A 13,421-nucleotide genomic window follows, 5' to 3' on the forward strand; every position below is an offset into this window, starting at 1 on the left:
AAGTATGGCAGGGTAAGGAGCTGACCCATACCACTTATTTCTGGTGAAGTTGGGCAGTTTTCCAAGAGGCCACACCTCAAGTGGTCTGCATTACTTCAAAAGCTTAAAAGAGCTGGTCTGCTTGGTGGCCCACTCTCTAGTTATCAGTGGGAAATGTACAAAGGCACCTCGTTTTCCAATGTCAGAAAGAAGTGATGATAAATAGAATCAACAAGACTTAGTGCTTGACAGGTGAGGAAAAAGGAAAAGGTGCTGATTTGGGCAACATGATAGATGGTGATGTCACTCACTAGGATCAGAGACAGAGGCAGAGCAACCATGTACGCATTTTCAAGGCTTGATTCTAGGCCCCCTTCAATTCCCACTCTTCATTTTTTTCCTATTGTGTTTAGTTTGGATGAGCACACACGTGCCATCAAATGCAAATACGTATCTCCAGTCTAGACCTTTCTTCTGAGCACTGGACCTCTATGTTCAACTGTCTATTTGGCATGCTCCACTTGGCATCTCCCTCTCTGTCCCCACTTCAGATCTACTCCAGTGTTCTCTAGTTTGTAAATGGCACTATGTATCCTGCTGCTCAAGTCAGAAACTTGGGAATCATAAGACCTCCCTCTCCCTCCTCCCCTTTATGCAAATGATCAAGTCTTGTTGATTCCACCTTCTTGCCTCTCACCACTCTGCCTTGTTCTCAGTGCTCTATGCTCTTTACCGCTATCTTTCAGTTCACTGAGCACCGTGAGCTCTCCTACCACTGGGCCTTAACATGTGCAGCTGTTCCATGTGCTGTGATACAATCACCCTTCTTTGCCTGAACGGTGCCTGTTCCTTTAAGAGGGCTCATCCCAGACTGGACTAGCCTCTCTGGTTATAGGCTATACCACCTCATATCTCTTCCTCAGCACTCTAAACAATTTGAATCATCTCGAAATAGTATTATTTCTAATAATTAGAATCATGTCTGTTTGAAAGTCTGGGATATTGTAGGTGTTCATGAAATATTAACTGACTGAAAGATCTTCAGAAGACACTAACTTTAATTTGGGTTAAATTATGATAGAATATGGGATATATCCCGGTGCAGATACCCAGTTAGCAGAAGTTTACATCAACTGGAAGGAGAGAGCTGTTGGTTGATTAATGAATTCCTAAATGTACTTTTTCCACTTCTGACTTTCTTCTTTTGTTTAACATTACATGCATTTTTGATCTATCTGTGTTGACAAACAGCTCAAGCTTACTTCACCTAATGCCAAATTAAACATTTTTACTATTTTTCAATGTCCACTCTCTTTTCTAATAAAGTCTGTTTATTCTTCAGCACATGCACTGCTCCTTCTCATTTTCGTTTTCAAACACAATCATGACTCAGTCTTTCAAGTGCAGGCTAAGCCTCTTCCTTGACTGCTCCACTGTTACCTTAACTCTCTGTTCTCTGAACATACTTCACATCAACTCATTTCATTGTTTCTTGTGTTTTCCTATTAGACTGAAAGCACCTGAAGGTCAAGGACCATGTGTACTGCAGAGGATCTTCATTTGAGTAGCTGCATAAAGGAAACACCACAGAGACACTTTTATCCTACCAGCAAAGCTTTTCGTTTGTTCTCCTACAATTGCCTTATAAGACTGTTTCACATGGGGAGTACTTCCTAGGTTAGCTGTGCTGTTTCTTCTTAAAGGAAAAAATACAAATAATGTTTCTGAATAAAGCATTAAATTGCTGTTTATTCTCTACCAGAAAAGATGAAGGTAATTCATTTGTTAGGCACGTAAAGTCATTCTTAGGAAAGATATTTACAAAGAAATGATTTGAATAAAAAAGTTGGTCAGGGCAGACTCTGAATTTCAAGAGAAGTCTTTCAAAGAAAGATCTCTATAATGATAGCCTAATTTGGAAAAGTAATTACAGCTACCAAAATCAGTTCATTTTCTATTATAAAGTATTACTATTTCTCAAAAAAATTTTGGCTTTGTAAATCAACTTTCAGGTGTAATTAGCATACAATAAAATGTACCCACTTAAGTATACAGTTTGACTTTTGACAAATATATATACCTGCCTGTGTGATCACTACCACAATCCAGACAGAATATTTTCAACACTGCAAACAGTTCTTTTGTGTCCCCTGCGGTCAATTCCCATCACCCCTGTCTCCTCTGGCAACTATCGATCCTGCTTTGTCACCGTAGATAAATGATGCCAACTCTATAATTTCATAGAAAAGTAGTAATGCAGTGTTTGTGTTTGGCTTCTTTTGCTCAGCATAATGTTATGAGATTCGTTATGTTGCTGTGTCTATCCACAGCCTATCCCTTTCAATTGCTGAGTACTCCATTGCACAGATACAATTTACCATTTACCTGTTTACTCCTTTTAGATTTGTGTAAATATGTATTTACTTTGTGTAAATATGTATTTTTATTCCTCTTGGCTAAGCATCTATGAGTGGGAATGCTGGGTTGTGTGGCCAGCTTTTTAAGAAACCTCTCAACTGTTTCAAGTGGTTGTAACCTCAGATGTTCCCACGACAAGTATGAGTTCCAGTTCGGCTGAACTTTGCTGATATATAATCAGACTATTAATTTTTAGCAGTTGTAGAGAATGTGAGTGGTATTTTGTTGTGATTATATTTGCATTTCTCTGATGATTAGTGATGCTGAGAGTCTTTTCATGTGCTGACTGTCCACTCACATACCTTCTTTGGTATATCGCCCATCAAAATCTTTTGCCTATTCTTTTATTAAGTTGTAAGAGTTTTTATGTTTTCTGGACTCAAATTCTTTGTTAGATATTTGAATGAGGAGTATTTTCCCCTAGTCTGTGGCTTATCTTTTCATTTTATTGGTGTGTTTTCAAAAGATGAAATTTTAAATTTCGATGAAGTACAATAGATTAATTTTTTAATTTTGTAACTTATGCTTTTTTATATCTTGAGAGATCCTTACCTACCTCGAAGTCATGAAGGTTTTTCCCTGTCTTTTTCTGGAAGTCTTATAGTTTTAGCTCTTGCATTTAGATCTGTTTTTGTGTATGGTGTGAGATAAAGGCCAAGGAAAGTTCCTTTTCTTTATCATACAGGTATCTAATTACTCCCATACCTTTTGTTGAAAAGACTACCCTCTCCTTACTAAATTATGGCAGCGTTTGTAAAAAAAAAAAAAAAATCAATTAACTCTATCAATCAAAAAATCATTTCACTCTATCAACCTATGTATCTATTTCTGGATTCCATTCTGTTCTATTGATCTATAACACCGACCTTTGTACCAATACCATCACAATGTCTTGATTACTGTAGCTTTATAATACGTACTGAAATCAGGCAGTGTGGGTCTCAGAAAACACTTGAATAAATGTTGAAAAGACCACACTATCTGATTCTTCATTTTAAAAAATGTTTGGCTATTCTAGTTCCTTTGATTTTTAGAATTAAGTTTATCAATTTCTACTAAAAACCTGCCAGGACTTTACTTGGAGTAGTACTGGGGAGAACTGTCATTTTAATAAAATCATTTTCTTTTAATAGTATTATCCAATTTATAAACATGGTACCTCTATTTATTAGTATATATAGTATTATCCAATATATATAGTATTATCCAATTTATAAACATGGTACCTCTATTTATTTAAGTCATCTTTAATTTCTCTCAGCAATAGTTTTCTAATTTCCAGTACAGACCTTCTACATATTTTTAAAGTTTATCACTAAGTATTTCATATTTTTTGATGCTATGTTAGTATTGTTATTTTAATTCCAATTTCTGTTTATTGTGAGTACATGGGAACACAACTATTTTTGTATATCAACTCTGTCTCTTGTGACTTTGTTAAGCTCACATAGAGTTTTTACAGATTCCTCAGGATTTTCTACCTTGATAACAGGAAGTATGTACAGTGCAGATACTGGTTTCTAAATATCATTTTCCAAAAAAGAAATCAGTGTTCCTTGGAGAAATGACTGATTCAAGGGCTAAGGGCAGGGAAAATATCTTACTGTGTCACAAGGAAGAAAGTACCCACAGAAAGCTGGAAGATGTCAAACAAAAGAAGTGGCTATAAAGAGACTCCCACTGGCCATTCTTTCACTAAGGAAGAAAAGGAAAGCGCTTCTGTATCAAAGAATGCTGATGAATGTAGAAGTAATAGAATTAGAACTTCACTTGGGAAACACCACCACAGAACCTGTTAGGAAAACGCTAAAACAAGTGAGTGAACATCTGACGACAAACAAGATATTTACAAAGACTCAAGGTATCTCCCCAACAAGGTATTTATTAATTATGAAGGAAAAAACCAGTAACCTTATGTTGGAGAAATGTGGCAGATACCCTCTGAACCAAGTGATTGATTAACATCACCTAGCATTAACATCACAGCCTTTCATGTGCCTCCTGTTGTGATGCACTGACAAGAACACAACGTATGGATGCCATTTCTTCCAAAAATGGGTAAGCTGACTGTAGTGAGGAAACATGAGACAAGTCTAAACTGAGAGACATTCTACAAAATATAAATGGTCTATACTTATAAAAAATGTCACAGTAATAAAATATAAGAAAAAAACAAGGCACTACTCTATGTCAGAGAAAACTAATGAGACATGATAACTAAATGCAATAAGTGACTCTGGACCAGAAAACAATGTTTTTCTTTTATTATAAAGGACTTTAATGAGATAACTCGTAAAATATAAATAAAGTCTATAGATATTGTCTCAGTGTTAACTTGCTGACTTTGATAAATGTACTATGGTTATATTAGAAAATGCCCTCAAGTTTTAGGAAACTCACATAAAAGTGTCAGAGGGCAGAGGGCATCACATGTATAACTTACTCTCAAATGTTTCAGAGAAAAAAATATGTATGTATAGGAAGATAGAGAATGATAAAGCACATATGGTAAAATGTTAACCTTTGGGGTCTCTTGGTGAAGGATATATAGGAATTCTTTGTAGTTTTTAAAAGTTTTCTGTAAAAATAAAGTTATTATACAATAAAAGGTTAAGGGGCACCTGGGTGGCTCAGTTGGTAGTGCATCCAACACTCTTGACTTCAGCTCAGGTCATGATCCCAGGATCGTGGGATCAAGCCCCGTGTCAGGCTCTGTGCTGAACATGGAGCCTGCTTAAGATTCTCCCTCTGTCTCTGTCTCTGTCTCTCTCTCTCTTTCCCTCTGGCCCTCTCTCCCATCTCTCTCTAAAATAAAAAATTTTTAAATTTTTTTAAAAAGTTAAAAAGAAAGAAATTCCATGTGCATTTACTTCCTCTACTCAGCATACATACCCAGATTTTCGATGGTGTAATATCGTTGTTTATAGTCCACTTTGATGGTCTGGGCATGAGGGCTGCCAATACCATAACCAATGGCATAACCTCTGACCACAATGTTCTGATTCTCTGGAGGAGTCCAGCTTACTACAATGCTAGTGACAAGTGGTCGGACGTGAAGAGAACTAGGCACTTCAGGAACACGAGTTTCTGGGAAGGAAAGTAGAAAAACAGGACTTAGAATATTTCACCATCCTTGGGCCATGGTGTTTAGCCTCCTGTCAAATTATTTGGGGCTAAGATTTTTCCATTACACCCAAGAATTCACAGAGAATCTGTATATATAGTGAAGTATGGCCTGTGGTTTTACCATATTCTAAGAAGAAAACAAAACCCAAACAGCCTAAAATACAAGACAATGAAATATTAATTTGGAAGGGAAGGCAAAGGAATCTAAGAACCTCTGCCCAATGAGGAAAACAAATAAACTGCCTTTCAATAACTACTCATTCCTCTTGGTCCCACATCTGAGTCCCAGACTCAACTAGGTGGAATGAGAAAGGCAGAATACCAACTAATTAGAAGCCTGTTGTCAACAGGTGATCAAGTATCACATTACAGCAACTGTATCAATTATTTACTCCTCTAAGTAATGTAAGTCAGAAAACAGGAAACCTTAGAACTACATATTGATTTAAATGGTGGGAGACTAAGAGGCTTAAAAAAGGTAGCAATTTATAGTATCTTTCAAATCCATCACTTCAAGGCATAACTTGCTATCTAAATTTAAAAAGTGGTAAGCCAAGAATGAGAGTAAGGACCGGGGTCTTTTGTCTCCTAAGTGCAGTACCAGTGTCCGATAAAGACAGACACAGACACACACACACACACACACACACACACACACACACACACACACCCTATATGGAGGTACTCACTGAACACAGGTGAGAAAAAGGGCAAGGTGTGCAGGACTAAGAGAAAAGGGGAACTGTAGCTGAAAAAGGAGGGATTGATGTGGCTCAGTGTTAAATTTTAGATTATCCATCTACTCAATGGCCTTGATAAAAAAACTAGACTTAAAGCACCTGTACATTTTATTTGTTCTGGTTCTGCTTAAAGGGACAGATCTCTAAAAGCCACTGGGGGAAAAAAAGCATTCTAGGAGACTTGCTGCATTACAGTAAGGACAGCAGTGTAATATATTACAGTTCACAGATTTAAGCCACATACACCACCAAATCTGTGGCTTTCCAGTTTAAATAATTTAACTACAGTTAGTTAGTACCTAGCTTCTGCCAACCCTGTTGATTGTTGTTCTTACCATCTAAATCACTTTCAAAAGTTTCAGCAGACAGCCAGTCAGTAGCCGGGCCTGTGCCATTGATGGTTAGAGCAGCCACTCTGAAATTATATTCAGTTCCCCGATCAAGACCTGAGACCCAAACGAGGAGAAAAAAAAAAAAAAAAGAAGACAAGTTGAAACAGATTTGGAAAACAGAAGATTAACAATTTGTCATTAACCAAGTATCCCATCCACCAACTCCATACACAGCTACTATCTTGATAAAGTTTCAGTTAAAGTTAACATAGCACAAGCAATACATCAACACAGCTCAGAGGAGCTCCCCCACATCTCCAGGAGAGGCTGAAGCCCACACAATCAGGAGGAAAACCAATGAGTAAAGGTCCCAAGAGATTACAGACTTTTTTTTTTCTTTTTTTTTTTTTTTAAAGAGTCTGAAGGCCCCTCAGAGATCATTTAATGTAATCTCTTCACTTTGTTACTAAGGCAGCTAAGGTCAAAAAGAGGTCTAAGATAATGAAAGAATCCTAACAAAGAAACAAAGTCAGTTGGTCTCAGAAGATACCCAAGACCAGAAAATAACTCAAAGATGTAACTCCTGCTGGGTTACCTCAACCTCTGTTCTCTGAGTCATCCCCATAACAAGAGTAGAACAATTTTAAACACCAAATATGTCCTGGAAATCTTTTCGCAACAGCCTACCTGCCCATAAACTTAGGAATAAGCCCTTTCTATTATGCAATTTTTCATAATGACTATCAGTAATAAACCTGCCTATGTACTGAAGGCAACAAAAACCCACATGTAAAAGTCTACCCTACAAAATAGGGCAACAGGCAGTAATATGGTCAGCTATTCATGTTATTTACACATCCATTTTTTTCTTCTGTTATAACATAAAATTTACCATCTTAACCATTTTTCAGCGTACAGCTCACATGTATACATCTTTTGAGCACTTAAATACTAAATATAGCCTTAGATCTCATAAGGTTGTGAGAAATGATCCTACCTCCCCATATCGAAATATTAGGTTCTTTGGCCAGCAGCATAGTACAGAAGCTCTTAAGAGAGAACCTGAGAGGGAGGACACGGCCAGGATGCAGCGTGGCTCAAAACAATCCTGTCACACGTGAGAGATGGGTGGGAGGTTCTGTTCTCAGCAGGCCCACCCTGAAGCTGGTTGCCCACAGGAGAAGCAACAAGCAGGGCAGGAGGAGGAGTCAAATGACTGGGCCCAAGTCAGTTCAACCTGTCACCTCCCTGCATACACTGAACCCAAAAGTGCCAGAGAGGGTTGTGCATGTGTTTGACTGTTAATAGACAAATAATATGGACTACCGGCAAACATGGCTCAACTGAGGTCCTAAAAGAATTCAACCAATCAGATTATCATTCCCTCCCTGTAGGTGAAAGTCAGAATGTAAGAGAGCACGTAAGCAAGTGACAGTGCACACGCCCATGTGAGCAGGAGACATGAGTGTAAAGAGGCTGAGTTCCTCTCCCCATAAGTAACCTACATAATGCAGACTAAAACTAAGGCCCACACTTAATGTTTACAAAGACATGGCAGAATGTGTTAAGTGCTGTAAGTGGCATAAAACGAAGAAACAACAATTCCTTCTGGCTACCACTTAGTCATATTTGTGTTTCGGTACAGGATCCTGGTAATCCACATTGCTAATACTTATCAAGCTTCAAGTTAATGTGCCAGGAGAGCAAAGATGTCCATTTTTGCCCCCCATTGTGTACCTAGTGCCAGCACATATGAACAAAAGTTCAGTATAGTCCATTAAACAAATGAATCCATATATGATTTTAAAATCCAAGGATTTTCTCTATAAAGAAAAAGCTGTTTTGGGGGCACCTGGGTGGCTTGGTTGTTTAAGCGACCGACTTCGGCTCAGGTCATGATCTCAGTTTGTGAGTTCGAGCTCCGCATCGGGCCCTGTGCTGACAGCTCAGAGCCTGGAGCCTGCTTTGGATTCTGTGTCTCCCTCTCTCTCTGACCCTCCGCTGCTCACGCTCTGTGTCTGTCTCTCAGTAAAAAATAAATGTTAAAAAAAAATTATTAAAAAAAAAAGAAAGAAAAAGCTGTTTTTAACATGAAGGTGATTACTTGGCTTACATGTCAAATGTTTCATTGAGAAAATGAATAGTCTCCTCGTGGTCCAGGACTACACTCTGTTTTTATATTAGTAACAGGAACAGTACCTGGTACACAGTAAGTATCTACTACTAAATATTCAAAATAAAGGCCTTACAGATGGGAAATGTTATCTGTATTTGGTATAAAATCAGAAACGTTTTTTTTCTCATTTTTTTAAATGTTTATTTTTGAGAGAGAGACAGAGACAGAGCACGAGAAGGGGAGGGACAGAGAGAGGGAGAGACACAGAAGCTGAAGCAAGCTGCAGGCTCCGAGTTGTCAGCACAGAGCCTGACATGGGGCTTGAACCTGTGAACTGCAGGATCATGACCTGAGCTGAAGTCGGACCTCAATTGACTGAGCCACCCAGGCGCCCCAGAAACTGATTTTTAAGAACATAGAAGATGCTCCTCTGTGAGATGTCTCAGCAACACTACTTCAACTGTGTTTACACGCTGAAGCTTAGAGCTGTGGGGTTCCCGTGAATAAATTAAAAGACTGAAAGCTACCCTAAGAGACAAACATTCACCTGTTTTGAAAGAAGTCAATCCCATCTGTGAGCTGAGGAGTAAGAAGAAAAGCGTGCTGGATTACCAGAGCAAAGTTTCCACTACAGAGACTCAATTAATTGTTAGAGATTCCGACCATTACACTTCCTGACCCCAGATCTTGGTTCTGCCAAGAATGTGACCCCTTGGGCACAGCAAAGAGGTTGATGTCACGCTTCTCTCCCAGGAGGGAAGCAATGTAAGGGAAATTGAGAGCTCCTCAAGGGAGATGAAACTAATTCTCAGGGCTTAAATAATGGTGACAATATCTCCAATTCTTGTAGTTCTCTTCTACCAGCTCTGCTGGGAAGCCCCAAAATGGCTTCTTAGGGGCATCTATCTCTGTTCCTTGTAAGCATAGTCCCAATATCCAAAGAGCAAAAAGCACTTCATGTTTCTTCTCATGCTTCTCCTGCAAAGCCAACTGGTCCTTGCCGAGCCCACTCTACTCCCCTACCTGAGGAAAGAAGTGGGGGCGGGGGGCGGCATTCTGTCATCTGTAGAGGGAATCCATATTAGAGATGCAAGAGGGTCCATTTTTACCAACTATGCCACCTGCTCTGCTGCACAAAAAGGGAAAACTGCCCAAAAGGAGCTATCCCTGACAGAACTTTCTAAAACTTATCATGTAGCAAGTAGTAGAATGATTGCTACACTGCTATAGCTATTCACAAACGTTGCTTCGGGCCACATATACATGAGTGGTGTCCGTGTTATGTAGACCTCTGCTAACAGCTAGACTGAGCAGATTCTTGGCCTAGACAGCTTTGTTTTACCTTCTTTTGAGATTACAAAAAAATGAAGACTTAGGATGGTTCGACTTACTATTTTTTGACTTTGTAATGATATAAAAGTGATACACATGCAGTAGAAACTGTACTTTGAATTCTAAATTGTGATCTTTTCCCAGGCTGGTGATATGAAGCAGTCTTCTCTTGTGATGCTGGGTGGGGTCAGTGGCAGCACCCAGTCAACCTTGTATCACGAAGGTAAACAACTGATACACTTACAAAATTCTGTTTTTCACTCTAAGTACAGTATTCAATAAAGCACATGAGATATCCAACAATTTGTTATAGAATGGTTTTTGCGTCAGATGGTTTGGCCCAACTGTAGGCTGATGTAAGTGTTCTGGGCATGCTTAGGATAGGCTAGGCTAAGCTATGAGGTTTGCTAGGTTAGGTGTATTAAATGCATTTTCGAGTTAGGATATTTTCAAATTTTGATGGGTTTATTGGGACATAACCCCACTGTAAGTCAAGGAAGATCTGTATCTATATATTCAAAAAAGAAAATGTGGAGACTACAGAAAACCCCAAGTGAAGAAATGAAACTCAAACACAATCTCAAGACTCAGATAACAGAACACTTAACACTATTTTCCACTAACTTGATTATCAGGTCAGAAGTAGACTGAATTAATTCTCTTGCACTGTTTTCACATTAAGTCACCAGCTCAGAGTGGTCATTAGACTAACATAATTCAACTCCTGAGAAAGACGCTGTCTCCTAACTTCTGCCCACGTGCGGGGCAGCTTACCTTCAATCAGCTGAGAGAGCTGTGTCCCAGGTACCAAGGTCTCAGTGACGTCACTCTTTCGGGAGGCCTTTCGGTAGCGAATCTTGTAGCCAGTAATCTGACCATTCTGTGTGGCTGGAGGAGGTGGCTGCCAGTGAATCACAATACTCTGGGGAAGACAAGAATATTGGGAAACGACCAAATCTATCAAAAGCTTGGTCCTGTTTTGTATATTATTATCCTGAATTCACTGACATTTTAAAGGCAGCAGGGTGCTCAGAGTTTTGCTTAAGGATCACTCAAAATTACTTTTCAATTTTAAAATCTTTAATGATCGAATGGGGAGATTCCAATTGCAGGTAGTATGTTCTGGGCCCTTATACATTAGGCAAAAGTCTCAGAAAAGTTTTCATAAGGAAAATATAAGGTCAGAGGCACATGGATTAGAAAGTAAACTATGGTTTAGGTGTAAGGTGCTCTCTTCTATCTCCACTGTGGAACAGCTGAAGTTGGGCAATTTCTGCCAAAAACTCTTCAAGAAGGGAATTGTTAACTAATAGTGGTTTTTGACGAAAGGAAAAGGGGTCCTATGGTACTTTTTGAAAGGACTGAGTGTCTCAGGTGTCAGTGAGCCCAGAAGGGCTCTGGGCCTTTGAGAGGCACACGTGGTCTTCAGTGAACAGGGACTTGACTATGAGGGAGTCTGAGCACATGCAACGCTCTGACAGATGTCCACCTTCGGCTTTGCACTGAGCTCAACGCATGGAACCGAGGGGTTATGGTATCATAAACTTACTTCTTTCTACCTTATCACCAATGTTCTGAACTGCTGAGATTTATAATGTCATGATTTGCATAACTGCGATACATCTGCAGAAAAGACTATAGTAATTTTGGCATGAGAGAAAGGCAGTAAAGTTAAACAGAAAATCCTGGAGTTGGTTTCCGAATTCAGTTTTACTGGCAGGTGGAATATCTATGACACCTTATTTCTCTGCTTGATGACAAGTCTTTTGACACAGACTCTCCCTGTCTATAAGCCCTCCTGAGACTTAACAGTATGCTAGTAAAAATGAATAGCAACATAAAGTTTACCTTTGAATTTCTTACTTCTAAGGACAGATTCTGAGGAGCAGCACTGGGAACTGGACAGGCAGAAAAAGAAAAAAAAAATTTTTTTTTTTTTTTTTTTACCCATCATGTGATATTCCTGGCCAGACTTTATACAAATGTGCATCTCAAACACTGATTATACAACTTGCAGATCTAAACCTAGCTGCCAATGCCCTCATGTTGATAGAAGTATGTGGATAAGGTGTGGCCATATTTGACTGACTTAAAAAAAAGGGACACATTCATATAAAGGCCCCCATATCCAAGTTAGGTTGCATCTTTGGGGAGTCATTTCAAGGAAATGACATTGACTCTAAACTTTTTTAGACCCCATATATACATTCTGAACCTTCAACATATCATTCTGAATATTCTTGGTGATAGCATATCTTTACCTAGGGGAAGACCTACAAATTTTCTGGAAACAAGTCTAACGAATATGGCGAGTAAATGTACTGGGTAATGTGGTTATGAGCCCCAAATATGAGGTGCATAAATCAGTGAGCTCTGCATTCTTGTGGGGTTCCTAAACTGGTTTTGAAGCCAATTCCCAAGTAGAGTAAAGAGAGATATACAATGACAGCTTCAGTAAAGGGGCCATCTGTTTTCCCAAGACAAATTCTATTGCAGGGAACACTCATTTTGATGTGACAAGTTTGGGACTGCTGGTTAAACAAATAGCTGCATAACTTTAATTTCTCATGTATGAGAACACAAGGCAGGGCATTCTCAAATTTTATGATCCACACACCTTCCAGCATCCCTTTGTAGAAACTACAGCAGGCAAAAAGAATTTAAGTAAACCTGATTAATTTCCTCTTCACTCACAAAATGCTGACTTTAACTCATTTTCTCCTAACGCATCCACGGAAACTTCTGTCTCCCTTTCTCTGACATTTGGTGACCAGATATATGACTCAGTGCCCACTGCTCTATATGCTTCTGGAGGACAGACACTATTTCTTGCTCAATGTTGTATTCTGTGCTAAACACAGTACATCAGGCCTCAACCCAGAGATTTAGGCAGAGAAGGCCTCGAGTAGGACTCCAGTGCATTTTGAAAAAAGTCTATGAATGGTTCCAATCATCTCCTGGCTAAGAACCCCTGACTTAGTTGCAGAGGCAGCCAACATAGCTGTTGCTGGTGTCTTCATCTTCTTCATCATCATGACTAAGATTTGCTGCCTGTTCCTACATGGCAGGTAGTTAATCCTTACAACAATCCCACAAAGGAGTTTCTATAATCATTCCCATGGTATAGATGAGAAAGCTATAGATGAGGTTCAGGGCAGTGAACCTGACCGAGTTACTTGTTTCGCTAATGTAGGGAAAGAATGGTCTTAATCCACAGTGCTGCCCTTAACCACCATGCTCAGACACATTCAGTTCCCATGACAGGCACTGTAGTCAGCATTCCAATGAGTGCATTGAAACTGGTTCATGTGTAAGTTTAAAAGCCTACATTAAACATTTTTTCTCTCAATTTTTCTCAAAAGTCCTGACCAAATGGCT

The 13,421-nt window shown here is 39.1% G+C and overlaps 1 protein-coding gene across 3 annotated transcripts in view; it reads right to left on the reverse strand.

Moving 5' to 3' along the window:
- NEO1 (neogenin 1) overlaps positions 1–13,421 on the reverse strand; it is a 239,249-nt gene that overhangs the window by 33,362 nt on the left and 192,466 nt on the right. For all 3 annotated transcript variants that reach the window (XM_047074419.1, XM_047074420.1, XM_047074418.1), the window contains exons 12-15: positions 11,892–11,941; positions 10,818–10,965; positions 6,599–6,709; positions 5,290–5,484 (exon numbers count right to left, since the gene is read on the reverse strand). In XM_047074419.1, coding sequence (XP_046930375.1) covers positions 5,290–5,484; positions 6,599–6,709; positions 10,818–10,965; positions 11,892–11,941 — 504 coding nt within the window. The remainder of the gene's footprint in view (positions 1–5,289; positions 5,485–6,598; positions 6,710–10,817; positions 10,966–11,891; positions 11,942–13,421) is intronic.

This window comes from Lynx rufus, unplaced genomic scaffold, assembly GCF_022079265.1.
Source record: "Lynx rufus isolate CCGP_SWC_20201006 ecotype Redwood Valley unplaced genomic scaffold, mLynRuf1.p SCAF_13, whole genome shotgun sequence".
Classification (NCBI taxonomy): Eukaryota; Metazoa; Chordata; class Mammalia; order Carnivora; family Felidae; genus Lynx; species Lynx rufus.